Source organism: Enhydra lutris, unplaced genomic scaffold, assembly GCF_002288905.1.
Source record: "Enhydra lutris kenyoni isolate GAN:26980312 unplaced genomic scaffold, ASM228890v2 scaffoldscaffold48, whole genome shotgun sequence".
NCBI lineage: Eukaryota > Metazoa > Chordata > Mammalia > Carnivora > Mustelidae > Enhydra > Enhydra lutris.
The window spans coordinates 6,658,213-6,675,605 of NW_019154132.1; the positions used below are offsets into that span (position 1 = coordinate 6,658,213).

The window sequence follows — 17,393 nt, forward strand, 5'->3', positions numbered from 1 at the left end:
ATCTGCTGGCCATGGCCCTAACCCTGGTTCTCTCAAGCTAAGGTGGAGTGGAATAGAGGTGGGAAACCAGGGCTGAGCAGATCGGCAGAGGTCGTGGAATAGGGAGACAGACTCTAAGCTTTGGAAAGAAACTGGGATGTGACATTAATAATTCTGCCAATGACCAACACAGTTAACGCCCTCACACACACACATCTTAAAAGGGAGGCTCTCACTTCCCCATCCTTCCCCACCCTTGGCCAAGCCAAGCCAGAAATAGAACACAGCTCACCTCTCAGGGACATCCCCTCTACTTCATCTCCAGAGACCGCATCTGCTGCTTCCAGAACAAGCTCTGTTCTCACAGCCACACAATTCGCTGCTGAAACCCTAATCCTGAGAGTGGGGCTAGAGCCAGATGAGAGAAAATGCCAACAGGGCAAAAGCCTCATTCCAGATCCCAGATATGACTCTGCCACCTTCAAAATGGCAAGTGCTACCTGCTGGCCCCAGCCAGGTCCACAGCCCACATCAGGAGCTTACGGAGACATTGGAGGGATGCTGATGAAAACCACACAGTGGCCTGTGGCTTTTGCTTTCCTGAGTCCATTACTCCATCTGGGGGTGGGGGGCTCTGTGGAGGCTGTTTGGAGGGGGCCCACAGCATAAGGTCATGCATCACTTGCTGGCTCCTCCCTGTGAAAGCAGAGAGTCAACATCCAGCCCACCGGAGACATGGGCCATTCTCACCCTGCTGATTCAAGGGTCAAAGGTCCTGGGGGAGCAGTATTCAAGGGCCTCAGTGAACTGCCTTTTGCATCTCACAGTGGTTCCTCAGGAGCATAAAATAGGAGAAGTGAAACCGAACATTCACCCCTGTAGCAGAGGAGAGGAAGAGCCCAGAGGCCCCTTGTTTGGGGCCCGTTATTTTCCAGTCAGTCACATGCAGGGCCTGGCCATGAAGGGTCTCATGCTGGCCGTCCTTGTCTGGACTCTGATATCTCCCAGCAGCGGCAGCAAGGCCTGGCCCACGCACACGGTCTGCCGGGATGGGAACCTGGAAGTGCTCTACCAGAGTTGTGGTAAGGTCTTTCAAAACGTGCTACTTTGTGTTTACAGGGAAATGGAGGCCCTCAGATGAGGGCTGCTATAGTGTTGAGTTGGGATTGGGAAGGGGTGAGAGAACCAGGACCCAAAGGCTTTCTCCACTTGCAGTAGGTCTGCAAAGCCATCAAGAGCCCTTGGGAGGAGGAATGCAGGGTGGGGAGTGGGAATGAGCCTGAAAGAGCCACAAAGAGAACAAGACAAAGGCATTGAGTCTAAATAGACCAATTCACTAAAATGGCAGAGCCCAAAATGACCAAGGAGTCTACCAGATCATGAAACCCCATTAGCTCAAAATTAAGAAAAGATGCTTCTATTAGTCACCTCCACCTCAAAATGTACGCCCTGACTACCTTCCAGGTTATTGAGTTTGCAAACTGAGTGAAACGATCTCATATGTCAAAAGAGAAGATTCCTGCCTTCCAGTGACCCTCCTCAGCGTCACTGCTCACTAATTCAGCACATACTCAATGCCAAGGTTTTTTCTAGGGCCAGATATAACCAAAGAGCATACACCATGGTTATTACCCCAATGGGGCCAACATCTTTACCAACCAACCTTGCGAGCTAATGAGTAGAATTCAGGAAACAGCAGCTGCAGGTTTTTGAACCAACACTTTGGATTATATATCGGTCTACAAAGGCTGTTAGAGCAGAGTACCACGGACTGAAGTCTTAAACAGCTGATATTTATTTTATCACAGTTCTGGAGGCTAGAAGTCCAAGATCAAGGTGTTGGCAGGGTTGGTGTCTCCTGAGGCCTCTCTCCTTGGCTTGTAGGTGGCTGTCTTCTCCCTGTGTCCTCACACAGTCTGTCCTCTGTGCCTGGCTGGGTCCTGATCTCCTCTTCTTATAAGAACGCCAGTCCTACTGGATTAGGGCTCACCCACAGGACATCATTTAACCTTAATCACCTTTTGAAAGACCCTATCTTCAAATAAAATCATATTCTAAGGTACTAAGGGGTAAGACTTCAACGTATCAGTTTGGTGGGGAGAGGAGCACACTTCAGTCCACAAGGGGGGCCTGAGTGCAGGAAAGTGAGTTCAGCATCAGATCGCATCTTGAATGAGGATGAGAGGGACAGCATCATGGAAAAGTGTGCCAATGTGAAATATGACACTTCGGAGGTAGACAGGAAGCAAAATGCAGTTTGGACGGAAGGAGCTGGAAAAGTGATGCTCTTTCAGTATTTAAATTGGCCTCATGGTAAGCTGGAGAGCAGAGGAGATGTTGCCTTGGACCAGATAGCTGATCCGGCAGCTGCTACCCAGGGAGTTGCCGTGGAGAGTTTGGGATGGTCAGGCTGGTCTCTGGGGCCATTTGTCGGACTTGATTTCACTCTTTGAAAAAGAAGGAACACTGAGCATTGAAATGCACAAAAACTTTTTTTCTGATGTACAAGCGAATGAATGGCGAAATGCTGTAGGTGTTGATCTCATTACTCTCGCTCTTCCCATGGGGATGGGACGCTTTCTGCTGGCATCTACGCATTGTAGGTGCAGCATGAGAAGCAAGAGTTGAGATGAATGGACTACTCGGGATTTGTTTTTCCAATTCATCCTCCCATAAAAGATTGCCATGGCTGGTCCCTCCCCCAGACCAGCCTGCAGCCAAGCCTGGCACAGCCTTTCAAGTCACTGCCAAGAAAGACAAGAGAAGCGGATGCATCAGGAGAACAAAGCTTATCACCGGCCTCTGGGGATAACTCCTCCCTCCCTGTAGCTGCTCTAGTCACCAAGTATCAACAAGCCCTGCTCTGGGCACTCAGAGGAAAGGGATGGAGGAGACACAGCTCTCATTGAAGAGTAGTGGGAGGATCAGACAATTCAACAACAGGGTAAATGCTCTGTTTAGAGGGATAGAGGCATGTATCATGCACCAGGGGTCATGGTAGTTGGAAAGGGTGAGTTTGGGGGTCTAAACACGTCAAGGGAAGGGACATCAAGCTTGACCTCAATCTCAAAGAATGACAAAAATGGTAATTATAACACCTTATGTCCGTGGGAGGTTTACAGGTATTCAGGACTTCCTATGCGTTACTACTTTACAGATGTCTAAACCAGAGTTACAGATGCCAGGGAACTCTTCCAAGGTCACACAGGTAATTGGGCAGAATTGTTTCTGGGGAGCACAGAGAAGGCATGAAGTAAATATCTGCGGAATCAAAATGACTTGATCCCAGGCCCGGCTGACTCTGGAGCTTGTGCTTTAATCCTGCTGTCTGAGTTTCATCAGAAGGCAGGTGGATGGAGGTGGGGCATGGGAAGGATAACTTGGCACAGAGAATGGCATGTTGACAGCAGGGAGAGGTGACCAGGCATAGAGTTCAGGCGGCTGCAGAAGGGCTGGAACACAAGGGAGGGACAAGAGGTAAAGTAGGAAGTGTGGGGAGAGCCCAGGTGTGATGGTGAATTTTATGTGTCATATTGATTGGGCCACAGGAGGCCCAGAGAGCTGGTTAAACTTTTCTGGGTATGACTGTGAGAGTGTTTCTACCCTTTAGCACTGAAATCACTGACCTGCGTGAAAGCAGATCACCCTTCTCAGTGAGGGTGGTCACCATCCAATCTGTTGAGGGCCTGAAGAGAACAAAAAGGTAGAGGAAGGAAGGGTTCACTCTCCGTCAGCCTGACTGTAAGCTAGGACTTTGACCTTCTGCTTGGAGTGCTCCTGGCTTTCAGGCTCATCCTGGGATCTTCAGACACACCACCAGCCTTCCTGGGTTTCCAGTTTGCAAATGACAGATCACAGGGTTTCTCAGCCTCCATAACCACATGAGCCAGTATCTTATGATAAATCTCTTTGATTATATATATTTTTTCTAGTATATATTTCCACTGGTTCTGTTTCTCTGCAGAACCCTAATACAGTACAAGACAAGGTTGGGCTGCGTCCCTTTGACAATGAGGAGATTACATTTGGAAAGATTCCCTCAGGGAATGGATGGAAGCTTGAATATTAGCTTGAAAGTTATTTGAGGCCACAGCCAAGGTTTGTAGCCTGTAGAATCAATAATCCAGGGGGTGCCTGGGTGGCTCAGTCAGTTAAGCCTTCAGCTCAGGTCATGATCCCATTGTCCTGGGATCAAGCCCCATGTCCGGCTCTCTGCTCACCAGGGAGCCCGCTTTTCCCTCTCCCTCTGCCCCTCCCTCCTGTTTGTGCTCATGTGCACACGTGCTTGTGCTCTCTCTCTCTCTCTCTCTCTGTCAAATAAATAAATAAAATCTTTTAAAAATAATAATAATCCAGGAAAGAAGTATGACAGGTCAAACTAGTATCCTATTGAAAGCCTCAACATCAGAGGAAATCTTTGGGATATTCTGGTGTCAGCAGAGAAGAAAGAAAGCAGTGCCCTGAATTTTCTCCAAAAGGTGGGTCATGGCTCATTTCCTGAGAGCACTGAGCCATCAGAGAGTGAATAATCGTATACCCCTCCCCAGATGGAGATGGTCCTCCCTGTAGCTGCTGGATTCACAGCAGGGCACCCCGCCCACAGCAGGGCACCCCGCCCACAGCAGGGCACCCCGCTTACCCCTGCTCCCTAGGCTTTCACGCTGATAACACAGAACAAAGGCCATGTGTTTAGACCCTCTATCCAACCCTGGTGTTCAGATCTCCTTAGTGCATGTCAGGGGCTTCTAGAATCTCAACATGCACACAGATGTGGGGGCATCACCTGACAAAAATAGAGGATTTACTGTTTTCTGGTTTTAGTGCTTCATTTTTTCCTTCTTATTTTATTTAATAATTTTAGTGGGAGGGGCATCTCTTAGGCCAGACACTGTTCTAAATAATACAAAAATCCTTGAGGAGAAAGAAAGAAATTCACAGAAAGTTGCTGGGCTCTGAACACTGACCAGGAAGTGAGCACAATTTTCTGAGAAAGCAGAAGTCCTGCTCTGTCCTACTGTTAATGCTACAGTAAAGACTGACAGAAGGGGGAACCAAAGCAGCCTTTTATTAGATCATAAGACAATCCCCAGGGCTAGCAAAAGCCCAGGGACTTCACGCATTCCCATGCCACAAATGTCCACCAATGTATTTATTTATATTCTGTCTCTATCACACCAGCTCACGAGATGGATTACAAAAGTCCACAGGTTTGGAGGATGAAACAGGTAGTGGGAAAACAAGTTGGGGGTGGGGACGGGATAATAAATCCAGGAGACATCAGGAAACATACAACAGATGAGGCAGTGTGAGGAGTAAGATCTGTGGGTCTGAGGTCAGCAAACCTCATTCCAGCCATTGGGCAATATTCTCTGTCTCCTCCCCTTGATTGCAAAGTGGGCATATCAGTTTCCTACAGTGTACTAGTAGTTACCACTTGGTGGCTTAAAATGACACACATGTCTTCTTTCAGTGTCCCAGAGGTCAGAAATCCAAAGTCAACTTCACTTCGTGAAGCGCCACACTCCCTTGGAAACTCTAGGGGAGAATCTCTTTCCTGGACTTTTCTAGCTTCTACAGCTATATTCCTTGGCTCATGGACCCTTCCTCCATCTTCAAAGCCAACAGGCCAGCGTCTTGCTCCAACATCTTGTTCTCATATTGCTTTCTTCTATGCCAAATCTCTCTCCACCTCTCTCTCTCTGAAGGGAACACTGAGATTAGGATAATCTCCCCATCTCAAGATCCTTAAATTAATCCCATCTACAAATTCTCTTTTGCTGTGTAAGATGACATCAGCAGATTCTGGGAATTAGGACATGGATATCTTTGGGAGCCCTCATTTATCCCACTACAATAGAGATAATAATTTTACCTACCTCTCAGGGCCATGAGAGGATTAAGTGAAAGGATTGTATGAAAAGTGCTTAGTACATACTTAGTACATAATTCTTTGCTGCTGATGACTTGCAAGACATTTTCTAGTCAATAGAGGTGTATTTGATTATGACCTTCCTCAAAACCATATCAAACAAGGAAATTACATTACTTGCAAAATAAAATCCGTTTTTAAGAAGTCTAGCCTTTCCTGATACTGGGATGAGCTCTGAGAGGAATTTCTACTTGGTTAGCAACATGACTCCCATCCACTGTTTCTCACGGAAATGAGGAGCAAGGATTCATCACTAAAACACAACTCAGGATCGCTTTTGTAAGTGGCCTCAGTGGAAGCTTCCATGAATGGTACAATTGCAGGTCTGGGTTGCTCAAGGGAAAGTTAGACTGCCTATAGGACTGGATGAGACACATGTGCTCCAGGCAGCCTTCCATGACTCGTATTGTTGCCATTGTTGTTTGCTGTTTTGGGTTTTTTAATAAGCATTGGCAAGCAGAGATCTAGGTTGTATTTTTTGACAAGAACATTGAGTGTGAACTTAATATTGTCATTTAACGTACTTTGATAGGCTTTCATATGTTTTGACATCAGCCAGGCCAAGAAGAGGGTCATAAAAAGTAAAAAACCTATGACATATGCCTAAATAATTTTATGTCTCCCCTTTGATATCTCTGACAGTCAACCTGGCCATTCCAGTGGTTCCTAGGAGTAGTCTAGGACAGGCACTGGCAAATGAAGCCCACAGGCCAAATTCCACATGTTGCCTGTTTTTAGATGGCCTGTGAGCTAAGAATGGTTTTTACACATTTAGGTGGTTACAAGATTCAAAAGAAGAAGAATACATGTGACATATGAAATTACATGAAATGTCAATTTCTGTGTCCATAAAATTTTATTGGAACATGAACACACTCATCTGTTTCTCCTATAAGTAGGTTGATAGTGACTCTATGACCACAGATCCTGAAATATTAACTATTTGGTTTTTTGTAGAAAAACGTTCCTGCTCCCTGGTCAAGGGTAGGAAAGAATCTCTCAAGCTGTTCCCCAGCTCAGAGGCTCCAGTTCTGTGTCTTCTGGATGATTTTAGCCATAGAGAAGCTGTGTGGCCACGTAATCTAGACACCAAAACCACCATGAGTGAAGGAATTCATAAGATACCTTTGAGAACATCATCATTTCCATAATAATCTCCGGCTGCTACATGGCATTTTATAATTTATAATGTCCCTTCATTTAATAAGGTCTCATTCAATCCTTACAAATAGTCCTATGAGGTGCGTAGGATATCTATCTCCATGTTCCAGATATGGAAACTGAAGCATGTACACCTTAACTATCTTATCATGTAACATAGACTGAGCCATGAGACAGCCCTAAGTGTCTGACTCTATGCCCAGGGACTCAGAGCTACATTACGGAATTCCAGTAGGGAGCAACCCATGCCATCTGATCCCAGAAGCACAGGGTAGGGATAGGGAGAAGAGATAGCTCAAAAACTAAGTCTTCGGGCGAGGAAGTGAAAACCCTACCCTAGCAGAAGCAGGAAGAGGCGGAAGGGCGGAGGGAGGAAAGAGGAAGAGGAGGAAGAGAGCGATTTGCTTTCTGATTCGATTACTCCAGCCTCCCCTCTCTGCATGCACTCAGATCTGGGTCTGTTTGGCTCTTCCCAAGTATCCATCGGGGACCTGTAATAGCCATAGAAGAGAAGGAGCACCCACATTGACATTCATCAACCCTTGTACCAAGTTCACTTTCATTGCAAGATGTTAGGAAATGACATCTACCAAATTTTTTTTAAAAGGAAATGAAAGTTCATTCTCTTACCAGCAAGAACAGCGTATTTTTCAGATGGAGCCCGCCCCCCCCCCCCACCCAGCTGTGAGGTTGGCTTACTTATTTTATAGGGAAACCTTATTTCCCCCACATCCGACAGCAATTTTCAGGGTGGAGAAGCTGGTGAGTCAGGAGGGGAGGGGAGTGGAGGGGGAGCTCTATCTCCAGCAGTAAGTTGAGGGCAGTGGGTGGTTCCTAAGGGTCAGCCACCTGGGAGGTTTCAGGGTCAGGGGACCATGGCCTCTGGTCACCATGCTTCATACTTAACACGTGCTCTTCTCTCCCTGAAGGCAGGCAGCCTGGTCCCTATCTGCCCAAATAGGTTTTGCACATGTGCTGAAGTTTGCAGCAGGGCAGGCACTCTATCTGACCTCCAAAAATAATCTTTAATTACAAAGTCAGAATCAGGTCACGTGCATCTGAGTAATCCGTCAAGATAGTCAAACAGGACAATTAATCAGACCTTAAAAATGCAAAGCAATGCTGGCAACAACTCCTCCAAAATAAGGGTAAACCGCAAATGACCTGGCTGAAGAGCAAAGCATGTTGGAAAAATGTTGGTAAGAAAGTTATTTTAAAACTGCCCTGGAAGGAAAGGCGGCGGAGAGGGAGGGGGAACCTGCTTTCCTCAAAGCCTAGTAATTGTGAAATAAATGGAGCATAAAACAACACAAAAGAAGCAACACTATCAAAAAATATATAATAATAATGGGAAAATATCACCCGCCACATAGTCCTTTAACAGTACTTTAAAATATTACACACAGAAAGCAATTTCTCTCTTCCTTTATTTTCCTGGATTAATAGGGATATAAATACTGTACAATTAGAGAAAAGCAGACAGATAGGCGGGGAGACAATGATGCCATTTCAAAGGGATAAATGGGTGCGCAAAGATGAAACAGTAAGGTGCCAGGAGCATCGCGGGGTCTTTTTGCTCAAACATAGAGTCAGAAAGTTGATATTAATAATGATAGTAATTATATACCATAAAATTACTATCATTTTTAATGTATATGTATTAAATATATATAAATATGAGTGTCACCATTGAGGAGCAGACTTTTAAAGATGGGGAAATTATTTTTAAATAGATATCTATATGAATATATATATATATATATATATATATATATATATATGGGTGTCAACATTGAGATGCAGACTTAAAGATGGCACAAGGAAAAAGTTGAAAGTGAAGAGGAGCTGGAGGAGAACTAATCTTGTAGGTGAGCTCCGGTCACCAAGCCACTGAGTTCCTCCTTGTGGCTTCTGTAAGGTCCTTTCAGCCAGACCTCCAAGGCACTGTGAATTCTCCCAAGTATTTTTTAAATGAACATACAATGTATTATTTGTTTCCGGGTTACAGGTCTGTGATTCATCAGTCTAACACAATTCACAGCACATACCATAGCCCATATTCCCAAGCACTTTTTAAAAGAGATGCTAAGAGATGCTAAGTCCCTTAGGGGCTAGGGACCTAAGCGGGGGTGGGGACAGCCAAGAGTGAGTCCAAGAGGCTCTTTCGTGCAGGCAGGAAATGTCTTCCTAGGTGCTGTTCACTGCTCTTTCCATCCTCAAGCAAATTCATGAGAAGCAGCTTTGCTCACGTTTTGGAGTAGAATCTTTGAAGAGGTAGAGATGGGAGAGGATGGTCATCCAGCTCTGCCGCTCTTTTTGTGCAAACTACAACACAGATGATATATTCCTGAAGCCGCCACAGTGTGAGGTCCAGGGCAAGGCTTCAGATACTGGACTACAAGAGGGGGAGCATGGGGGACCAAAGCAGCTTGTTTTCTCCAGGCCAAGGAAAGTGCAGGTGAAAGAGCCCCTTTCTGGCCCCAAACTGTGCAGTTGGAGAACCTGGCAGAGGCCGTCAGGTGCCAGGCCCCTTGTGAAGAGGGAGCCCCCAGCTGGCAGAGCGCCCTGCAACGCAAGAGCAAAGCTGGAAGGCACAACACAGGAGCAGTGCTGCTCACACACACTGGGCTGGCGGTGGGGACAGATGCTCCCCTCCAAACCCCGAACAACAGGACTGGCATTTTAATGCAAAGAAAAGGGTGACCCATGCAGGAACCGTGTGCCGTGTGAGTCAATGTTCGGTCCTTTCTGGAATGCCTTGTAAAAGTGATTTCCCAGTCTCCTGATGCAGCAGCTCTGTCCTGGGGCCCTAGAGAGCCCAGTGAGCATTGGAAGAGGGACTCTGGGGTCTACCAGAAACAACTTTGACCGTCCATCTGGGTGCAGCCCATGGATTATTCATGTGCAGTGGGCAATGTGCGAGTCACATCCGCCAGCTTCCTCATGGGATCCAAGAAGGCATCATTGTGCGTCCCTTCTTGAAATTCTGTACCACTTCTCTCCACTCCTCTCTGCCTTCAGGACAGAAGGGAGTGGTGACCAACCCAGTGGTGGGCAGGAGAAAGAAAAGATCCTCAGCCCAGAAAATGCTGCTTTCAAGCACAATTTACAATTGAAGAAGCACTGCCAATGGGCTCCCTTATTTGAAGCCTGACATATCCCCTTATGGCCAGGTGGGAACTGTGCCAGCCCCAGTGAGAAAATCCAGAACAGAGTGATCAGCGTTCCCTCTGCCCGTTAGCCATTAGAATCTTGTCCCATAGCTGAGATCTTTCCTATTCAAGGGTCCTCCATATATTTTAGTGCTAAGTTTAATTTTCCTGTAACATATTATAAAATCCCCTTAAACAATTAAATACTACTTACACAATTAAGTCAAAATTTTGTAAATCAAATAAATTAATTTTATTACAGGCATACATACATTGGTCACACCTTTATTAATAGAATTGTCTTGAGCATTTAACCTAAAACACCAGATTTCCTTAAATGCTTTAAAATCTTTAAAAGCAGTCAAAGCAGATACAAATTATCACAATGATTATTCCACTTACTACCCTTTTTGTTAAACTACAGTATCTTTCAAAATGTCCATGATATGGGTTTACATTTATGTCTTTAACATGGTTACAGTGGCATTTACTCTTCCCTATATTCTTATATCTTCCTGGGGTTATAGTCATGCTTAGTTCAGTATTTTCCTAGGTGTCTAGGATGCCCCAGACCAAAGATATCACCTCAGACTAGTTAAGGATACAGGTTCCAAGTTACCGATCCTTTGATTGTGGGATCGATGGCTGGTCAGTAAGCTGGCTTTACTTAAACTACTACAACCTGAAGACCTGACGCCCCTTCCTTACACAAAGTTCCCTGCAACCTGATGCTTTGTCCTCAAAAGATGTGTGTTTCCCAGGGTCATTGAGATGTTACTCACGGTCTTAGCATTATTATACATTAACCTGGTCTGTCAGCATTACAGGAAACTTACACCACCCGTGGTAATGTCAAAGGTATAATTAGAGGGGATTTTTTAGAGGAAATGATGGACTTCGTTTGCACAGTTGAGACTCATCTGTACAACATTTAGCTGACTCCTCAGCTTTGAAGACAGCACTGAATTGTCCTTCTACTTGTATCTTCTGTGTGACTGCTGGTGCTGACTGGATTGTCGTCTAGCTTTCTAACCAAATTGTACATGAGGCCTCTCAATCTCATCATTCCTTCTGTTTCTTTCTTATCTTTTTTTCCCCCTTGCTCAGTCACAACTCTTGGTCTTTACTCTTACTTACTTCCAAAAGTAGAGAAAAGTGCATTGTTCTCTCTGGTCTATCCATAGGGGTGGAAACACTCTGAATCTCCAAAGATCTAAGAATGAGGCTACGTGCTCCTCTAGTGCTTGGGATGTGACCCGACTTCCTTCCTGCCATTGTTAGGGCTGCAGCTCCCAGACATGCTTGCTAAGTAATTCTCAAAGACAGAGTCATGAGAGATGAGGTCTTCAAGAGCTCAAAACAACAGGCCCTGTCTTTCTGCCTCCTCCCAGCAACTGTCTGGTATTGCCAATTGTGTTTCCCCAACCAACAGAGAGCAAGTTCCCAGGGGTGTCCTCCTGCCCTACACCTTCTCTGTCAGGGATGGGCACGACAGGCCACACTAGCATTTCCTGGCCGTCCGTTTACAGGTCTGAGGCAAGGGTAGCTAATCAGAATTCACAGTGGCTGGGCAGCTACAAATGGAGGAGAGGGATGCCTGGGGTGAGGTTCCTGGAGCAAGTCTCCTGCTCTGTGAGGCCAAGGATCCGTTTCTGACAGTCTGCCTTATGGTATCTATCGTGGTCATGGGTGCCACATGATCATCTATTTCTCCACAAGCCTGGCATTTGCAGGCACATGGAAAGGGATCAGTATTCTGCCACTCCTCGTCCACAGGCTCGGGGCAAACTGGGGACCTCTTATAAAATTGGGAAATGTCCTAGACAGACAGAACTTCAGGGGTTTCATCCAATTGCCTTCTTGTTGGGAACAACTTGAGCCAGAGAGGAAATCAATGTGTTCTAACCATAGCCACAAAGCTTCATGGAAGCTGAACCCAGTGGGATCTCCCAGGCCAGTGCTGCTTCCTCTCACAGCATAAAAGCCATGATGGATAAACTCACACAATTTCTGGTCAAAGACATTGTGTACAGCAAAATCAGCCCTCTCTTTCATACCTATATTCCCAAAGTGTAAAAGTTCCTCTTCCTGGGCATCCCTTCTCTTAAGGCAATTTGTCCGCATCCTTTCTTGCCCAGGATCCTATCAAACAAGAGCCACTGTATATACAGAAGACCTATGGAGACTCACTTATAATACTGAGAGGACCACTGGCTCCATAAATGTAGTCTGATTGCAGATCTTACATAGAAATGCCATGGTTTTATAAAGCAGTGAAAGCAAGAACATGTTTAGAATAGAGTTGCCTTGTTCTGTGGTGTGAACCTCATAAGTAATCTAACAATAGTAAACAAATCACCAGGGCAGGAGACACTTAATGAGCATATGATAGGTGACTTGGGCCCCTAAAGCCCTAAAGGTTAATGCCAGCTTCCTACTTCCTCTGGTCTTTTTTCCATATGTAGAAAAGCTTGCTAAATGCAGCCAACTTCAGCCATCAAACAAATGCCTAAATGCCCAAAACCTTCAGCCCTCACTCAATTGGAGTCAGCTGTCTTGGGTCTGAATCCTGGGCTATTCCAAAAGGGAAGTACTAGGAGCTTCGATTCCCCCCAGAGACTCTAATTTCTAGCCTGACCTACACTGAGCTGTTTGGGATTCAAGTAGAGTGGAGTGTAGGCAGGAAGATAATTTTTCCAGGGTGGACAATAGCTTTTCTGCCTCACACTTGGCTTTGGTTTTAACCAAATTAAAGAGCAGTACTTAAGTGAGTGTGTTTGTTTAAAAAAAAAAAAAAAAAAAAAAACTGAAGAAAAACCACCAGTGGCTCTTGGTTTATTTGAATCAGTGGTTGAACAAAGCACAGGCTTGCTAGCAGGTATCAAGTGTCCTGATTTTTGGATGCATAGCTCATCTTGTAAGAAAATGTAGGAAGTCTCCAGGAACCAAAACAAAGAGAAAGCCCAGATGTAGAGGAAAACCAGCACTGAAGTCTTGTCCACTCTCAGAAAATTTGCCTGTCTCCAAGCACCAGAACACAGGCTTCAGTGATGGTGTGGGAGTCTGGCAGCATAGTCTTGTGCTATGCAAGATGGGAAATTGACTCCTTCAGGAAGTTTGGTCCTTCAAAACATTATAGCCACAATTTTAAAAAATGAATAATAAAAAAAAATAATAAGTCAGCAAAACTAGAAGACAAGGAAACTTATCTAACTTTCCTGGCCTCTGGAGAAATAAGTTTTCCCCGAGAATTAGCAGCTGCAGACCAGAAAGCCCATAGGTTTGGGGCCCAAATGTGTATTTTCTTCATGATCCAGGAAACCCCAAGCCTAGAAATTAAATTACAGAATTTTTTTGAACAAACATAATCTGGAGTTTGCCTACAAAAGATTCCCAGTAAAGACACTTTCCAAGAGATACTTCAGAAAGAAATAAAATGATCTCTCAGAAGCTGGTTTGGACATGCAAGATGGAATGGCAAGCAAAGAATTAGAAAACTCAAATAAGCAATGAATGTAAGGATGATAATAATGTCTAATTTGAAAAGGGAATGTATTTGCTTTCCACTGTGGCATAACCAATTACTGTAAAACCTAGCAGCTTCAAACCACAGATATTACCATCTCACAGGTGTTCCCTGCAGGAGTAGTAGGGTGTCCCTGACATGGGATCTCTTGAGAGCCTGGTCAAGGGGTTGGTCTAGGCTGCAGCCATCTTGAAGCTTGACTGGGATAAGATCTGCTCCCAAACTCCTATAACTATGTGGCTAGAGTCAGGCCCCAGAAGGTCACTCCAAGCTCACTCACATGGCTGTTAGCAGGATTCAGGTCCTTCATGGCTGTTGGCCAGAAGCCATTGGTTCTTTGCCATGACAGCCTCTCTACAGGGCCACTCACAACATGGCGCCATGTTCCCACAGAGCAAAGGCTCTAAGCAAGAAAGCATGAGAGGGCAAGAAAGGCTTTTGTTTGTTTGTTTGTTTGTTTGTAGCCTAATTTCAGAAGCAACGTCCCACCACCTTTGCCATGCTCTACTGCTTAGAAGCAAGTCACTAGGTCTCAGGGGCAAGTTTTACATAAGGGTGTGAATTAGGAGCAGGGACCACTGGGAGCCGTACTGGAGGCTGCCTACCATAAAGCAATAATTCAGCACAAACTACAGGATAATAATAGCACCTGAAGGAAGGAGCTGGTGAGGGGACATAAAGCATTCTGATGACCTTCGTCCTTGTATTTTTCAGGGAGAGGGCTAAAATCATGTTTACTTCAGCAAAACAAAAAACTTCTATTGTCATATGGTTATACAACAGTGTGACTATACTTAACATTACCAAACTGTATGCCTAAAAATGATTAACATGATAAATCTAATGCTATGTGTTTTTTACCACAATAATAAATAAATAAATAAATACCAGGAGAAAAAGCACAAAAAAATTAATGTTTCATTTTTAGCTTTATTAAGTAAAATTTTCAGGTTAGAAATTCAAGGGTAACTACTTAAAAAAAACTAGCAATGTTGTATATTACTTTCAAATTAGTAAAAAGGAAAAAGAAAAACAAACACTTGAATCAAAATGTTAGAAAGAAGGGGACAAAGGAGCATATAAAGATCAGGGCATTAAGGAAAGAAAACCCAACAATAAATGAGAAATAATTACAAATGTATTAGAGATTCTCATGTATATGAATTGACTAAGGTAAACCGATTTTTTTTTTTTTTTTTAAAGAATACTAGATTGAACTTTTAAAATCAGCTCTTCGGGGGCACCTGGGTGGCTCAGTCAGTTAAGAGTCTGGCTCTTGATCTCAGCTCAGGTCTTGATCTCAGGGTTGTGAGTTCAATCTTCATGTTGGGCTCCATGGTGGGTGCGGGGAGCCTACATAAAAATATAGACTCTGAAAAACAATATGAAGGGTTTGAAGAGGTGGGGGGGTGGGAGGTTGGGGGAACCAGGTGGTGGGTATTAGAGAGGGCACAGACTGCATGGAGCACTGGGTGTGGTACAAAAACAAGGAATACTGTTATGCTGAAAAATAAATTTAAAAAAATGATTAATAAAAAATAGAGAGAGAGACCTAAAACATACCTAAAATATAGACCCACAGTGAACGTCAGATTTAATGGCAAAACACTGGAACTATTTCCTTTAAAAGCAAGAAGGAGATAAGCATGCCCACCATCCCCACTTCTATCCAATCCTGCACTGAAGGCCCCAGTGAGCACAGTAAGACAAGAAAAATAAAATATTTAAGGACTTAAAAGGGGGGAACAAAAATGTTATTATACGCATGCAATAAGACTGGCCATGCAGAAAAAACCTAATTTAAAATTATTGGAATTAATAAGAGAGTTGCCCGAACAATTTCTTTGGGGACCAATATCTGACATTATTCCTGGCGATAGCTAGCACGGGTAGCTTTGGTGAATTCATTTTCATAGCTGCCGCGTACATAATTAGTCGTATTGACTACAATTGCATCCATTCGCCGTTTGATTAATATTTTGGTTGCTTCCAATTTTTTACGATTACACACCGTTGACAGCACTTATTATTTCTATCTCTTTGTACAGAAAAGGTTTCCCAGCCCAGGACTTTTCTTTCCACTTCTCCCAGGTTTAAGCCCAGACAAAGGTATTTGGACTTGCTATAGGTTCACCAGCCTTGTCTAGTCATGTTTCCACACAACAACAGTTTTTTAAATGTCATGTTCTGAAAACACATGAACAGATGGCAAGAAAAGGCTGAACAATATCCACATGGTTACAGCCATGGTGTCAAAGACAAAGGTGAAGAGCTGAGTCAGGGGTCTATGTAAAACTTTGCTGGATCAACATGTGCTTCATTTAACTTGAGTGTGGGGGCGGGGGAGAGGGAAGCAGGAAGGCTGTGGGCATTGGGCAGGTGCACTATTCTCATTTATCAATCTGAAATCAGGTTTCCTGTCTTATTTTTCCTGTCAGTTTGTTATCTTCCAGTATGATTTTTCTTGTTGTTGTTATTTTTAGCACAAGTATTTTAATCTTCTAATCAGCAGGGAAGTAGTAGGATTGTGTTGATTTGGGAAGCAGAGAAATGAGCCCTTTCTTTGCTTAGGAGTTTATTTTGCTGGTAGATGGGCTGCCAAGCCAAAGGTAGCTGGTCCTTTTCTCCTCTGGCATCGACCTCTAAGTGCTTGTAGTCCTATGTTATTCATGCTATGGGGTCTTATTTCCAGGGTAGTCTATGTCACACAAGTGACAGAGTGCTAATGAGAAGTTTCCCATAGAAACATCTCCCTCCTTCCCATCAGGGAGAGCTCTATTGCAGAGCTGGGACATCCAGAAGACCTATTCTGTCTCCGTCTCACAGTGTGGGGGATACAGGAAGACACGGTGAACTGGTTTGGAGAATGTGGAATTCTGCTTCCCTGATTTCAGTACAAGACCCTATGGTAGAAACTCTGGTACCCACCTCACCATTTCAGGATATCTCCATGGTACCTTTAGGAAGTGTTGATTTCATGCCCTGGAGATTCTGTGCCTCTTATTCTCTAATAAAAAAGGAGTCGGGGGGCACCTGGGTGGCTCAGTGGGTTAAAGCCTCTGCCTTTGGCTCAGGTCATGATCCCAGGGTCCTGGGATCGAGCCCCGCATCGGGCTCTCTGCTCGACAGGGAGCCTGCTTCCTCCTCTCTCTCTGCCTGCCTCTCTGCCTACTTGTGATCTCTGTCTGTCAAATAAATAAATAAAATCTTTAAAAAAAAAAAAAGGAATTGGTGATCCTCCTTGAACACTACCTCTTCCTTCAAAGGCCTCTCTGTGAGGGCGCCCTGCTCTTCATTCTCCATGAGGGTGGTCACATCTGGAGACAGGGTCCCTGAATGGCCCCTTGGCCAACTTGCTAACAGTGATGAGGAGGGTCTTTACACATATTATAGACTGAATGTTTGTATCCCCTCAAAATTCGTGTGTGGAAGCCCTAAACCACAATGGTGTTAGGGGGTGATTAGCATTGGATGAGGTCATGTGAGACCCATGCTAGAACTAGGGTCTTTTTTTTTAAGATTATATTTATTTATTTGACAGAGATCACAAGTAGGCAGAGAGGCAGGCAGAGAGAGAGGAGGAAGCAGGCTCCCCGCTGAGCAGAGAGCCCGATGCGGGGCTTGATCCCAGGACCCGGGGATCATG

At 44.6% G+C, this 17,393-nt stretch overlaps 1 protein-coding gene across 1 annotated transcript in view; it reads left to right on the top strand.

The window, feature by feature from the left end:
- Positions 1-871: 871 nt before the first annotated feature.
- Positions 872-17,393, top strand: part of LOC111156652 (lymphocyte antigen 86) — a 58,250-nt gene continuing 41,728 nt past the window's right edge. The window contains exon 1 of the mRNA XM_022517671.1: positions 872-1,061. Within this exon, the coding sequence (XP_022373379.1) occupies positions 923-1,061 (139 nt within the window). The 5' untranslated portion in view covers positions 872-922. The remainder of the gene's footprint in view (positions 1,062-17,393) is intronic.